General features: G+C 44.8%; 1 protein-coding gene across 9 annotated transcripts in view; it reads left to right on the top strand.

Annotated features, from left to right (window-relative positions):
- Positions 1–14,876, top strand: part of COBL (cordon-bleu WH2 repeat protein) — a 296,069-nt gene that overhangs the window by 257,379 nt on the left and 23,814 nt on the right. For all 9 annotated transcript variants that reach the window (XM_086398046.1, XM_086398048.1, XM_086398045.1 and 6 more), the window contains one exon: positions 1,497–1,806. In XM_086398046.1, coding sequence (XP_086254172.1) covers positions 1,497–1,806 — 310 coding nt within the window. The remainder of the gene's footprint in view (positions 1–1,496; positions 1,807–14,876) is intronic.

Below are 14,876 nucleotides of genomic sequence, written 5' to 3'. Positions count from 1 at the left end.
CCTTGCGCATTCGCGTCTCTAAACAATCCCTCCCTCATGTTTCTGATCTTTTTTTGTGAGCTCTTTTGTTAACTGGCAGTTTTTATTCTCATTCTTTTGTTTATTTGCGGGATCTCAGAGAAAACAACACCTCAAGGAATTTTCTCCTTGGTGTTCTTTTGGTTTTCTTCATTCTCTGTCTCGTCTGCTGTCTGGTTAACATATTCACTGTCTTGAGTGTGATTATTGTGTCGCTTGTCTGTCATTGTCCAAGTCTGTGGAGTTTACACTCAGCATGTGTGTGGTCTTGATCCATTTTAGGCGTCCAACAACTTACTTACCGAAGGAATGATTTTCAAAAAAAACACACTGAAACCACAGCACAACACAGTCGCTATTTCCTGGATGACCACGAGCAGCATGTAGATCATATGTCTTGAGGTTTAAAAGCTATTTCTATGTTCAGTGAAAACACACACCTCTGGTCTGCAGTTGGGCCAGAGTTCTAGACACCTGTCCTCCCACCTCAGTATTAGGGGGCTTCCGCTCCAAGTGTGGAGCTTTCAGTGAACAGTCTTAGACCACCTCAACGCTCAGTATCAGAAAAATGGATCCCTCACTTTCGTTACACAGACTGTCCCTCATGATGTCTGGACATACGTGCCTCCAGCATCTCAATTCGAGTTGGGTGGAATGTCAGGCCTCCACAGTGAGTTGCAGCTCTGCGCATCGATTCCTTCTGCTCCCCTACGTTGTGCATATTCAGTGCTCAGGAGCCAGTAACCTCAACCAAGGATGCTTTTGTCCTTGTTCTTTTAAATTTTACTTGAGGGTTCTCTTCTAAGAACATCTCTTATTTAAACCGTATCTTACTGTCTCATGTATAAAAATAAAGGGAGAGCCAGACACTGATGAAAAGTGTCATTAATACAGTAAGAAAAATTGCACATGTTCCTGAGGAATATTTGTTAGAAGTTCCTGAACAAGATTAGTTATTTTTGTACTTTGTTTCCATTTTGAAAATCTTAATTTAAAAGAAAAAATATTCATGTTCAAACAACTTCTGTTAAGCCAAGGATCAGACTAGAAACAATTGCATTCATCATGCTGTTAGTCTGAATTTTTTTAATGTTTACCCACAGTCAGGCTTCCCTGGTAGCTCAGATGGTAAAGAATCTGCCTGCAATGCAGGAGACCTGGGTTCAATCCCTGAATTGGGAAGATTCCCTAGAGAAGGAAATAGCAACCCACTCCAGTATTCTTGCCTGGAGAACCATGGACAGAGGAGCCTGAAGGGCTACAGTCCGTAGGGTCCCAAAGAGTCAGACACAACTGAGCGACTAACACACACACACACTTACCTATAGTTATACAGGATGAAAATCTCAAAGGTTAATTGAAAATATGCTGATTTTTGAGGGAAAATGTTGCTCCCATCACAGATGCGGTTTCAGGTGAGTCAGGCCGGGGGAGCTCACTGGCGCGGTGGCTGACCTCCCCTTGTGTGTCTCGTCCAGTGAGCCTATCCATGGGGCCCAGCGGTCCCTGCAGTGTGGATGGGGCCCCCCCAGTGCCATCGGAGGCTGAGGAGACCGTGTCTGTCAGCAGCTGCTTTGCCTCAGAGGACACCACAGAGGACTCAGGTGTGATGAGCTCCCCCTCGGACATCGTGTCCCTGGATTCCCAGCACGACAGCATGAAATCCAAAGACAAGTGGGGCACAGATCAGGAGGACTGCAGCGACCAGGACCTGGCTGGGACGCCAGAGCCGGGCCCCCCGAAGAGCCCCTTGTGGGAGAGGAGCAGCTCTGAGAACCGGCATCTGAGGTGAGGCATGGGCCAGCTGGGAAGGGGGGTCCCCTCCAGCCTCAAAGGATGGAGGCCTTTGTCCCACTGAGCCAGCCAGGGCTCCATAGTGAGGAGCCTGACTGGGGATGTGTTGTACGTGGTTCTGTCTTCATGCTATGTCTAGCTATTCAGGTATTTATAAATAATGCATAGTGTCAGCTTGTTCACATTTACCTTTCATACAAACAGCACCATAACCTGTTTCCGCAATATCATGTGTTTACGATTTATCCCTGGTGACGTGTGTGTCATGAGTTCACTCACTCATCCAGTTCTTTATGACACTTGAGCCGTTCTGGTTTTTCACCCCTGGAGTCAATGAGCAAGTTGTATGTATATCTCCATTTATGGATAGAGTTTTTTAGAAGAGGATGATTAGGCCTTCAGAGAAAATTCAGCTTTTTGGAATATTGGCAAATTGCTGTCCGAAATGATGACCTGCTGACCACGCCCTCCAGCTGTCTGTAGAGCCCTGCCTGTCAACCTTCACACCAGTATGCGGACGAGCGGGCGTCTGAAGCACTGCACTCCTGTCGGTGCCAAGTGGCGTCTCATGGCTTTAAGATACACGACTGATTAGTAAGGATGAGCATCTTGTCATATGTATGTTACAAAGTCAGTTTCCTCTTCTATGAATTGTCCTTTCACAACCATTTTTTTTACAAAACTTGGGGATGTTACTTTTTTCTTAATCATTAATGTCTCCTTAGTTATATATACACAAAAAGTCTCTAATACTGTGGCTTGAATTTAGCTTTGTTTTATTCTATTGTATAAAAATGCTTTTTGATTTGAATATTGTTGAATTTGTCCTCCTTCTCTGGAATGTTTATGATATTTGAATATTTGAGAGATCCTTCTCATACTGCAGAGGACTAACGATTATCAGAATTTCTTGTAAAAGCTTCAATGTTGCTTTCTCACCTTTGGGCTTCTTGTTCGCCTGGAGTTTATTTTCAGGTGTGATGTGAAGAATGAAACTATTTTCCCCACTGATTCCTAGTTTCATGTCAGTCCTCTATCAAGTTTCCATACACACATCGTTCTGTTCCTTGTACTCTTTCCATAGACTGGTTAATATGTCTCTGCATCAGTGCCCTGCTACAATTCCTTACTTCATTCTTAATTAGAAAGGCAGGTTAATCCTCAGCATCTCCTCCTTCTTTTTTGTTATTAAAGTATACCATGTTAGCTTCAGGTGTAGAGTGATTCATTTACGTATATACACACATATATTTTATATATGTATACACGCATATATATGGTATGTATATTAGTTCAGCTCAGTTCAGTCACTCAGTCGTGTCCGACTCTTTGCAACCCCAAGAACTGCAGCACGCCAGGCCTCCCTGTCCATCACCAACTCCTGGAGTCCACCCAAACCCATATCTATCCACTCAGTGATGCCATCCAACCATCTCATCCTCTGTCATCCCCTTCTCCTCCTGCCCTCAGTCTTCCCAGCATCAGGGTCTTTTCAAATGAGTCAGCTCTTCACATCAGGTGGCCAAAGAATTGGAGTTTCAGCTTCAACATCAGTCCTTCCAATGAACACTCAGGACTGGTCTCCTTTAGGATGGACTGGTTGGATCTCCTTGCAGTCCAAGGGACTCTCAAGAGTCTTCTCCAACACCACAGTTCAAAAGCATCAATTCTTTGGCACTCAGCTTTCTTTATAGTCCAACTCTCACATCCGTACATGACCACTGGAAAAACCATAGCCTTGACAAGATGGACCTTTGTTGACAAAGTAATGTCTCTGCTTTTGAATATGCTATCTAGGTTGGTCATAACTTTCCTTCCAAGGAGTAAGTGTCTTTTAGTTTCATGGCTGCAGTCACCATCTGCAGTGATTTTGGAGCACAAAAAATGCATGTGAAAGTGAAAGTGTTAGTCACTTAGTGGTGTCTGACTCTTTGTGACCCCATGGACTGTAGCCCGCCAGCTCCTCTGTCCATAGGATTTTCCAGGCAAGAATACTGGAGTGGGTTGCCAATCCCTTTTCCAGGGGATCTTCCCAACCCAGGGATTGAACCCAGGTCTCCTGCATCCCAGGCAGATTCTTTACTGTGTGAGCCACCAGGGAAGCCCATATATGCATACACACACACACACACACACACACACATATTCTTTTTCAGATTCTTTTCCCTTATAGGTTACTACAAAATATTGAGTAGAATTCACTGTACTATACATACAGTAGGTCCTTGCCATTTATCTATTTTATACATTGCAGCGTGTATATGTTAATCCCAACATCCTAATTTATCCCCCCACCCCCTTTCCCCTTTCATAATCATAAGTTTGTTTTCTATGTCTGTAAGTCTCTTGCTGTTTTGGAAACAAGGTCATTTGTATTTTTTTTCTTCTTTTAGATTCCACGTATAAGCAATAGCATATGATACCCGTCTTTCTCTGCCTGGCTTACTTCACTTAATATGAAAATCTCTTTTTTTACCTTTAAGATAATTTTAAGAACCAATCACACACGGTTTTGAAACATTAATAGAAGTAAAATAGGATTTTTTTTAAGTGCAAGTTGATCACCAAAATGAGTGAGTGCCCTTATATTTTTATGTTTTGTTTCAGCTTTGTCCAAATGAACACTCAAGTCTCTGTGTGGTTAATCTAACTGTAGTGTCAGTACTCTTTTATTTTGGTTTACTTTTAGCTATCAGTTTATCACAAGCATTTCCCTGGGTGGTTGTATACACACTCTAATAGTAACGCTCTCTAGTCTTAAGCACAGTTCCAACACCATATTTTTTTAGACCAGAAATGAGAAGGTTGCAATTGGTCCCTTTTGCCTCTGGCCCATATTGGATACCTTGAGCTGAGATTGGCCTGTTTGCAGAGGAAAATTATTTCATTTCCTTCATCATCCACTTAAATGTAAAGGAGAATAGCTTTCTAGTAATCTTCAGAAGTGTCTGGTTGTTTTGCATGAGGCTGGTACACCTTGAGCTCTATATCTGACACTAATCAGATATGTTACTTCGATCCCCAGGGAGGCTCATGCAAGAGTCCTGGTGGATTTCCTGGCATTAACCCAGAGGTAAAATCTTGCTGACTTCCCTTCAAATATGATCATGTTGTCTGCTGCCACAGCCAGAATAATCACAGGGTCTTTGGAACCTGATGTTTTATTCAAACAGGGAGCCGGTCATGTTTATCTGTTCTCTTCTCTGGGGCGCCGCTGAATTTGAGAGTAATGTGGAGGGGAAGGAGGGGGTTCTGGACCCTCACATGCCCACATGGAATCCCACCACCAGGGACTAGTTGCCTGGCCTTTGTGGGTCCACTTAACTTTGCTGAGCCTCGAATTTTGCTTATACCTGTGCAGATACCGCCTTCTACCTGTCACAGGTGTGGTGGCTGCTGGGCACCTGTGTGTATGTTCAGTGCCTGTTGAATGACCATTGAGGGGACCCATTGACTAAATCATCACTGTTAATTTAGGAGCCGGAGCACCAGGAATTTTCATGGCACACCAACCTGCCAGTTTTAGGCTTCAGAGTCAAATGAGAATGACAACGATCTCTGAGGCCTGCTGCCCTGTCCTGTTCCTTTGTTTGCTCAGAGCCGGGATCAACTCTCCGCCCATTATTTTTCATAGGCTGTCTGTAGTTTTTCTTTTTAAAAACAAGAGTTATCTCCATTGACAAACCAGATGTACTCAGAGACTTCAGCAGGGTGTATCACATTTTTCTGTCCAAATGCATAACTTTATTTACTGATGTCAAGATTACTTAAAATCTGTGGCAACTATGTTAAGCAAGAGTTACAGACTCAGAGGTCACAGGGTGCAGGGAAAAGCACAAGTTTTCTCTAAAGAGTGCAAGCCCATGGCTTCCTTTAGTTGTTACCTTGAGAGATTATAGAGCCGCTGTGACTGGCTTTTGAAGAGAAGCCAGAAATCTAGATTTTTTTCTGTGAGGTCTCCCAAATTTTAAATCTTGGAAACCACTTCAAACATTCAGGGCCCAAAAAAAAAACCTACATCTGTGTGCTGAGCGGGCAGGTCCAGATGTGGGCTTCACTGAGTGCTCGACACCTCAGCACATCATGCTCTGCTCACTCATCTAGCAACTGCGGAGTCCCTGTGATGATCTGGGTATCTCCTGGGATCTATCTCTTGAAAAATAATTCTTCAGAATAAATTTTAGAACTTCTATATTCTCCCCTTGGAAGACAAGAGTATAGAGTCTCTTACAAATTCTGCAGCAAAGCAACCTGTGTGAATCCTACCTCTGCTCAGCCTCTGATGTCTTATAGAATGAGTTCTGCTAGCACCGTTTGGGAGATGCTGTCCTATGTCATCCTTTACACTATCATGCAGCATTTACACATATGCACCCCAGATAGAGAGGCTAGAGAAGGCATGCACTGCTCCTGATAAGTGGTGCCTCCAGGCATGTGCTGTTTGGTCCTGTCCACAGACTAGGGCATTGGAAGCCTGGCCAGCAAAAAGGCACCGAAGGCTGAAGGTGGAGGGGAGTTTGGCCAGACTGTCACAGGGGCTGACCAGTCCGGGTCAGAGACCATGTCAGGAGACTGTGTGTGATTCACAATGGAGCAGATGATTTCAGGTGTCCAGACTACCCAGGGGTCAAGTTCAATGAGAAGAGAACCTATGCTCTGGGCTTGACAGCCCAGAATCGAGCTGAAATAGTTGGAGAGCAGAGCCTGCTGCTGTTCACAGAGGTGTAGTCTTGACCTTGCCCCCCTAGAAAGGGCCCTGTGTTGGAGCTCTGCCCAGGAGCACACATCTTCAACGACTGAGAGATGCAGTAATAACAAAGAGCATGATTTCTCACACTTGTGCCCCCAGGAGAAGATGGACAGGGCAACAGGGACAGACGTGTATTTGCTCAACCTGCCAGCCCCTCCCTTCCTGTGCTGGATGCCCCTGGACCACCTTTAGAGAGGGTGGCCCCTTGAAGGAGATGGCACTCTGATCTCAGTGCCTCCTGCCACTCCCTGAATCCATCTCCTGGCTCCACCCTGCATGATTCTAACACCTGGTTACTGCAGCTCATCCTAAGGTGCCATTTGTGTTTATGTTCTTCCTGCAATGATCTAGAGCCTGGCTGTGATAGTGAGGCCTCTCGATCCTTGGAGTGCCAGGCCTCAGAGGCTCAGGAAACAGAAGTTACCCTTTGCTGTGACAGGCACAGCTGGGCCTCTCCAGGTGGGATGTGGGTTCTGATGGGTGGTGAAGCCATCCCCAACAGATTCAAGCGCCCCAGCTTATAGAATCTCTGGCATGGGACCTGTCCCCAAGGGGAAATAAGGAGTGTTTGTGGCTTTCAACTTTGCCAGGGTGCCCTTTAGTACTGTCACCCCTCTGACACACAGGGATTTGTTAAGTATTGGAAGGAACGGTGGAATATCCTTTGTGACCTGCAAAGACCCCATTTTGTAAGGTCTATAAAGTTCCAGTTGCTGGGCTGTTTCTCCGTCCTCTGCTGTCTGCTTTCTGTAGATAGCCCAGTCACCCAGACTCTTTTGGCTAGGGGTCCCACTTTGCCAAATTGGAGGCAAAGACTGCTGCAGAGCTTCTGCTGCCTGTCCAAGGAGAGCCTATGGTGTTGGCCTCAACTGAAAGCATTTTTCTTAAGCTATTCAGTCCAGTGACAAAGTGCATGGCTCCTGCTCATGCACTTGAATTTGAAGTCTCTGCTCCTTGAAGTCATGGCTACCCCTTCCTCAAGGGTAGCACTGGCTGGCCTCCAATTAATGCTGTGGCAGCAAAGATTTTGAATTGGAAAGTCTTGAGAATAAACACCCGTCTTCTAAAGAGAGCAAACACGAAAGCTTGGGAATGACTGGAGTATGCTTTGTGTGCTGTGATCTGAAAATGGTATGTTTTGCATCAAGTCCAGTTATAAATTTCATTGCAAAATAAATCTACGCTCTCAGTTCAAATTTGACTCAGCAAGTGGGACATCAAATTCAGAGTCTCCCTCTAAATGTATAACAGATAGTAAATAACCTCCCTCAGGAAGAATTCAGGCCACGTGGTGATGGCCCATCATCCTGAGGGCACCTAGGAGTGACCTCTTCACAGTCCCGCCCTGAGTAGGAGGCGTGATGCCCACATATGCTCTCCTTCCCAACGCATCTTTCCTTCATGTATGATGCAGGCCAACTCTCCTCATACTTACAGAGCAACTCAACATGAAGACTAGAAAGTCCATGGTCAGACTACCTGGCATCATATCTGCTCATTGCTGGTGGTGGTGCCCTGAGTCAGTGACTTGACCTCTCGCTTCTTAGAAGAATAGCCATGACCAACCTAGACAGTGTATTAAAAAGCAGAGACATCACTTTGCCAACAAAGGTTCATCTAGTCAAAGCTTTGATTTTTCCAGTAGTCATGTATGAATGTGAGAGTTGGACCATAAAGAAGGCTGAGCACCAAAGAATTGGTACTTTTAAACTATGGTGCTGGAGAAGACTCTTGAGAGTCCCTTCAACAGCAAGGAGATCAAATCAGTCCATCCTAAAGGAAATCAACCCTGAATATTCATTGGAAGGACTGATGCTGAAGCTAAAGCTCCAATACTTTGGCCATCTGATGTGAAGACCCAACTCATTGGTAAAGATTGAGGGAAAGAAGAGAAGGGGCAACAGAGGATGAGATGGTTGGATGGCATCACTGGCTCAATGGAAATGGGTTTGAGCAAACTCAAGGAGATGGTGATGGACAGGGAAGCCCGGCGTGCTGCGGTTCATGGGGTTGCAAAGAGTTGGACGTGACGCAGCGACTGAACAACAACACAGTCGATCTACCAAGTTATGTCAGTTTCAGGCGATGATTCAGCTATACATTTATATCTGTTCTTTCTCATATGCTTTCCCCTTATTTTTTCCATATTTTGTCCCTTGTAGCTTATTACAAAACATCAAGTGTAGTTCCCTGTGCTATACAGTAGGCTCTTGTTGGTTATCTATTTTATGTATAGTGGTGTCTATATGTCAATCCCAAGCTCCTAATTTATCCCTCCTCCTCGTTCCCCACTTGGTAACTACATGTTTGTTTTCTGTGTCTGTGGGTCTTTTTCTGTTTTGTATATGAGTTAAGTTATATCACCCTTTTTTTTTTTAAATTCCACACAGAAGTGATACCATGTGATAATTATCTTTGTCTAGTTTATGTTACTTAATATGATAATCTCTAGGTCCGTCCATGTTGCTGCAAAAGGCATTATTTCATTCTTCCTTAGGTGTCTGTCTCTGTCTATCTATCTATCTGCCAAATCTTCTTTATCCATTCCTCTGTTGATGGACATCTAGGTTGCCTCCATACTGTGGCTATTGTAAATAGTGCTGCAATGAACATTGGAGTACATGTGTCTTCTTGAATTATGATTTTCTCTGGGTATATGCCCAGAAGAGGGATTACTGGGTCATATATTAACTCTGTTTTTCTATTTTAAAGAACCTCCGTGTTGTTCTCCGTAGTGGCTGCAACCAATTTACATCCCCGCCAACAGTGTAGGAGGGTTCCCTTTTCTCCATGTGCTCGCCAGCATTTACTGTTTGTAGCCTTTTTGATGGTGGCCCTTCTGGCCTGTGTGAGGCGATGCCTAGTTGTAGTTCGGGGACGTGACCTCTCACTTCAGTTTTATTGTCAGCACAGTGGAGATCTGCGGTACCACCCCCTTAGAACGGTGCCTGACATATTGCTAGCCTTCAGAAATTGATGGCTGGTTTTATCATTATTGTCGTTGATGTTGTTTATTTTAAACTGCCTGAGGAAGGACAGAAACTTGATTTGTTGAAGAATCCTTATAACTGTGTCTACCTCTGACCATCTGCCTGGGTTAACTATTTATAACATCTTGGTCTGAAAAGAAGCCATGCACACACATGCACACATTTGTGTGTAGCTAGATGGGGAGGTGGAGGGGGCAATGGCAACCCGCTCCAGTGTTCTTGCCTGCAGAATCCCATGGACAGAGGAGCCTGGGGGCTGCAGTCTATGGGGTCACAAAGTGTCGGCCACATCTGAACGACTAAACAGCAACAAGATGTTGAGAGAGACAGAGGGCTGTCACCTCCTACCTGCTTACAGGGATACTGGTGGAACTAGCACTCTTTCTAAATTCTCATATCCTAAAGGCAGTCTTGCTGGAATCAGGCAGTTCATCTCTCGGCGTATCAATATTGTGAAACTCACTCCTGGGGTCTGTTTTGGGAACATTCGTTCCACAGGAATGCTACAAGGAGTAAATGAGAGAGATTGGGTAAGTGGGTATCAGGCTCTGTTTTTCAACAGTAGACCACACTGAAATCATGTTCAGAGCCTCAAAAGACAGAAGCTATAGCTTCTCTGGGGGAAGGGTGTCTCCTTTAAATGTCCACTGACCGCCCACCCTCCACCTAGCAGTCCCTAAGCTCCTTCTCAGCCCCCACCTCTTTGTGAGTGGTGGGCATGAGGGCTGTGGAAGAGAGAAACTGTGCCAGTGTCTGAAGGGTTGATGGTTTCAAGACATTTATGGAACTGAGCCTGTGCAGGTCGTGGGTGGAGGGACTAGAAACTGGCTCTGGTCCTGGCTTTGCAGCCCTAGAACTTTGTAACTAGAGGAGCACTCTGACCTAGCAGCCTTTAGAGATATTTTATACTTTCTAGAACTCTGCAACTTCCTAGCTCTAGGAAGGAACTTTGTGACTCTAGCAGCATTTAGAAACATTCTATATATTCTAGATCCTAAAACCTTGTAACTATAGGAACTTTGTAACTATAAGAGCATTTAGAAACATTTTATACACTCTAGACCCTGAAACTTCCTGAACTGTGAGAACTCTGTCACCGCAGAAACATTTAGATATATTGTATACCTTCTAGAACACTGCAGTTTTGTAACTAAAGGATCTTTGTGCCAGCAAGAGCATTTAGAAGCATTTAATACCTTTCAGAATGCTAAAACTTTGTAACTATACTAACAAAGGAAAATTTAAAAACATTTAAGATGGGGGCAGGGAAGGGACTATACTGTGGGTACAGTGGCTACCATACTAATTAAAAAATTAATGTTAAAATATTTAATGGAAAGTAATCTTGCTTATTATTTTTCACCTTTTTAATGTGATTACAAGAAGATTTCAAATTACACATGTAGCTCATATTACATTTCTACTGGACACCATTGTTCTAGAACTCTGAAGCTTTGTAAATAGAAGGCCATTTGTGCATGGAATGCGGAAGTTAAGCATATATGACTGTCATCAACTGTATATTTTCCCAGGCTTCTTGCCTTTAGTTTATCAAGTGATTGTTTTGAATTCCCATGGGTTGTTTTGGTTGTCATCAGCAATTGAATTGCTAGCTGAAAAGGACATCTTTTTCCTCTCAGACTTTTTTTTTTTTTTTTCCTGTGACTGGATAAATTATTTACAGAAGCTTTCCTAGCCACATCAAAAAGAAAATGATTTAATGTGCTGGAGTGGGGAAGGTCTGCACACACTCCTTTTTCTCTCTAATATAAAAAGGAAAAGAATGAAAGGCGCCTGTTTGCCTGGGCACTGATTTCACGTGTGCTGTTGGCTCTCCTGCGGGAGGGGGTGCCGAGCCCATCACAGGCCCCTGGCCTACCAAGGCAGCGGCCTGCTGCCCCCAGCCCCACGCCCCCCCGAGGCTGCTCCGCTTCCTGGGAGTGCTTCCAGTGGAAGCCGGCAGCACCGCCCTCCGTCCCCGTGGCGGTGTTCTCTGTGGAGTCACCTTCCGTGGGAGGAAAGGCTGCTGGTGATGTTTATTCAACACGCGCAGCTGGTATCAGAACCGCTTGTTTGCCCTCACTTTCTTGGTCTCAAGCCAAAACAAACTGTCAATAAGAAACCTATATTAGAAACCGGGGTGTGTGCTGGGCATGAGGAATGACACCCGGGAGAAAAACACCTGTGCAGCTGACTTTCAGCTAAAAAGAGGCCGTGGTGTTTCTGGCCAACTGTGCCTCTTTGGGACACATGCTAGGGCTCTCCTGCTAAGCCCGCAGAAGCTGCCCACTCCCAGGGCCCCGGTGCTCCTAGCTTGTTCTTACAGGAAGAGAGGAAGGTTTATAGTCAGTTAGTAGACGTGGACGGGGTGGGGGAGGAATGAAAAGCGCATTCTGCTAAATCTCTCCTCCCTGAAGCTGTTATGTTTGAAAGCAAAATAGATACATTACCACTGGTATCTTTGGGCCAGAAAATCCATTCATGCAGAAGCCCAGAATCCAGAGAGTGGTGGCCCCCCTCTGCCTTGCATCAGGAGCGGCACCAGCTGCAGAAGTGAAGTGGTCACAGGCCTCGCCTTGCCCCACCCCAGCAGCCTTGGGAGAAGCACCAGTCGAGGACCTGGGTTCCCTCCCTCCAGAGCACTCCCAAGGCCAGTGGCTTCTGTCGGTGTCCACTCTCTCCTCCTGGACAAACAATGCCCCAGGGAATCAGGTCCACACTGAGGTGTCAGGAGCAAGAGTGGGCCAGAGGTGGATGGGGATGTCAGCACAGTTTAGAGTTGAGCGTCTGGGGAAAACCTCTGATTGTACAAGAGGCAGATGGAAGAAAGGGGTGAGCAAGACCGCTGAGCTAAGTGGAGGTCAGAGGACTAGATGTAGGGACCCCAGACTTCACAAGAGGGCCTGGATGGGAGGTGAGATGGGCAGGCAGAGAGCAGGTCTGAAGTTCTGAGCCTGGGGCTTGGCCACTGATGGTTAGACAGGGCGGCTCAGGCCAGCGTGTGGGTGGGAGGAGCGTGGCAAAGGGCTAGCTCAGGCCCTGCTGTAGTGCCTCCTTGAGGATTTATGGCCGTCACACAGTGCTTTAGGATCATCACTGGGACTGCTAGGCTCTCGATAGCAAAATAAAATTATAAACACAACATACTGTGTGTATTGGGCATGGTACAACAAACATGTAAACTGCTTTTCATAAAGGAATTAGTGCTCATTAGAGGGCTTCCCGGGTGGCGCTAGTGGTAAAGAGCCCACCTGCCCAGAGCAGGAGCTGCAGGAGACCTGGGTTCAATCTCTGGGTGGGGAAGATCCCCTGGAGAAGGAAAGGGCAACCCACTCCAGTATTCTTGCCTGGAGAATCCCATGGACAGAGGAGCCTGGTGGGCTACAGTCCCTGGGGTTGTAAACAGTCGGACACGAGGAGGACCAAAGAATGATTTTAAATGTTGTCTTGTTTGAAAAAAATCACCTCATCACTCAAGCTGCCTTGTACCCAAAAGAGCATACTTCATAGGAGAAAGGATAAAATATTTGCCATAATCCATCCATTTCAACAAATCACACTGGCTGGTAGTGGTGTCTAGATTTCTGCATCACCCTTGTCTTCAGACACAGATTCCTTTTAGATCATCATGACCCTCCTGGATGGAGCTGAATGTCTTGATTTCTTCACATAGCATGCGGGCTTCATCTGTGACCTGTGTTTCCACCCCCACATCATAATCGCATACCAATGCAGTAGGGGAGGGAACTCCCTGCTGCCAGAAGCTGGAGACATCGCCCCATGAATACGATGAACATGGTGGTTCATATTTTCCTTCCACAGGATTATTAAGGCAAATTATCAGAAGAGAGGCTAATGAACCAAAGGTCCTACAAAGTTAAAACTATGTTTTTGCATCTTGATATACCTGTTTGCATTGCTTTCCAGTTTAAACCAGGAGCAACAAGTGTAAGAGTCTCAGATTCCTTGCATTTTCATCAGTTCAAGATGATTTTCATTCTCTAGTTTACCTTTTATAAAGTAATATCATCAGTGGACCTTTTCTCTTAAATTATTTTTAATTCATTTTCTTCTAAGAGTACATTATTTTATTTTTATTGAAGTATGGCTGATTTTGTTTAGTCACTAAGTCTTGCTTGACTCTTTGCGACCCTGTGGATTGCAGCATGCCAGGCTTCCCTGTCCTTCACTATCTTATGGAGTTTGCTCAGACTCATGTCCGTTGAATCAGAGATTCTATCCAACCATCTCCTCCTCTGTCACCTCCTTCTCCTCCTGCTCTCAATCTTTCCCTGCCTCAGGGTCTTTTCCAATGAGTTGGCTCTTTATCAAGTGGCCAAAGTATTGGAGCTTCAGCTTCAACATCAGTCCTTCCAGTGAATATTCAGGGTTGATTTCCTTTAGGATTGACTGGTTTGATCTCTATCATGATGTATTAGATGCAGATGTACAGTTAAGTAACTACACATATATATTTACTTATATATGTATAATATGCATATGATTGTATACATGTATAGAATTTAGTCACTCAGTCATGTCTGACTCTTTGCAACCTCATGGACTGTAGCCTGCCAGGCTCTTCTGTCCATGGGATTCTCCAGGCAAGAATACTGCAGTGAGTTGCTATTCCCTTCTCCAAGGGATCTTCCTGACCCAGGGATTGAATGATTGAACCTGGGTCTCCTGCAATGAGGGTAGATTCTTTACCATCTGAACCACCAGGAAAGCCCTCATACATACATACATACATGTATGTATGTATGTACATATACATTCTTTTTCAGATTCTTTTCCCTTATAGGTTATTATAAAATATTGAGTGTAATTCCATGTGCTATAGTTTTTAATTCTTATTGATATCATTCTATTCCCATAGAACAATGTGATTTTGCATACTTTGAAGGGAAGGCAAATACTCTGAAGGAAAAGTGTAGATATAATTTTGTCTGACTAGGCTTTAACCATTCTAGACAGGGAGCCAACCTTTGAAAAACAGTATTTTCCATTTCAAATACTACTTTAGAGAGCCCTTACCATTCTTTTCTGCCATATACTTGATTGAATATATAACTTAAATTTATCTAAACCATCAAATTCTGTGGAAGAGAAAGATACAAGTTTAGTAAATGCATCCAATTAAGTCTTATGGCAAAGCAACAGGAAAGGCAAGTCTTGTGCCTCTGTGGTCGTCGTTAATTGGTCCATAGCCGCACGCATCTCAGCCAGGGCCCTTTGTCTGCCGTGTCAGAGGACATTAGCTGAGTTGGATCTGGAAGCCACTTCCTGGCTCCCAAAGGGACACAGTCACCAAGTAAGAAAGA

This window comes from Bos grunniens, chromosome 4, assembly GCF_055505025.1.
Source record: "Bos grunniens cultivar Pamir isolate PY7600 chromosome 4, Bosgru_T2T1.0, whole genome shotgun sequence".
NCBI classification, from domain to species: Eukaryota; Metazoa; Chordata; class Mammalia; order Artiodactyla; family Bovidae; genus Bos; species Bos grunniens.
This window is presented reverse-complemented; position numbering and strand designations above follow the sequence as displayed.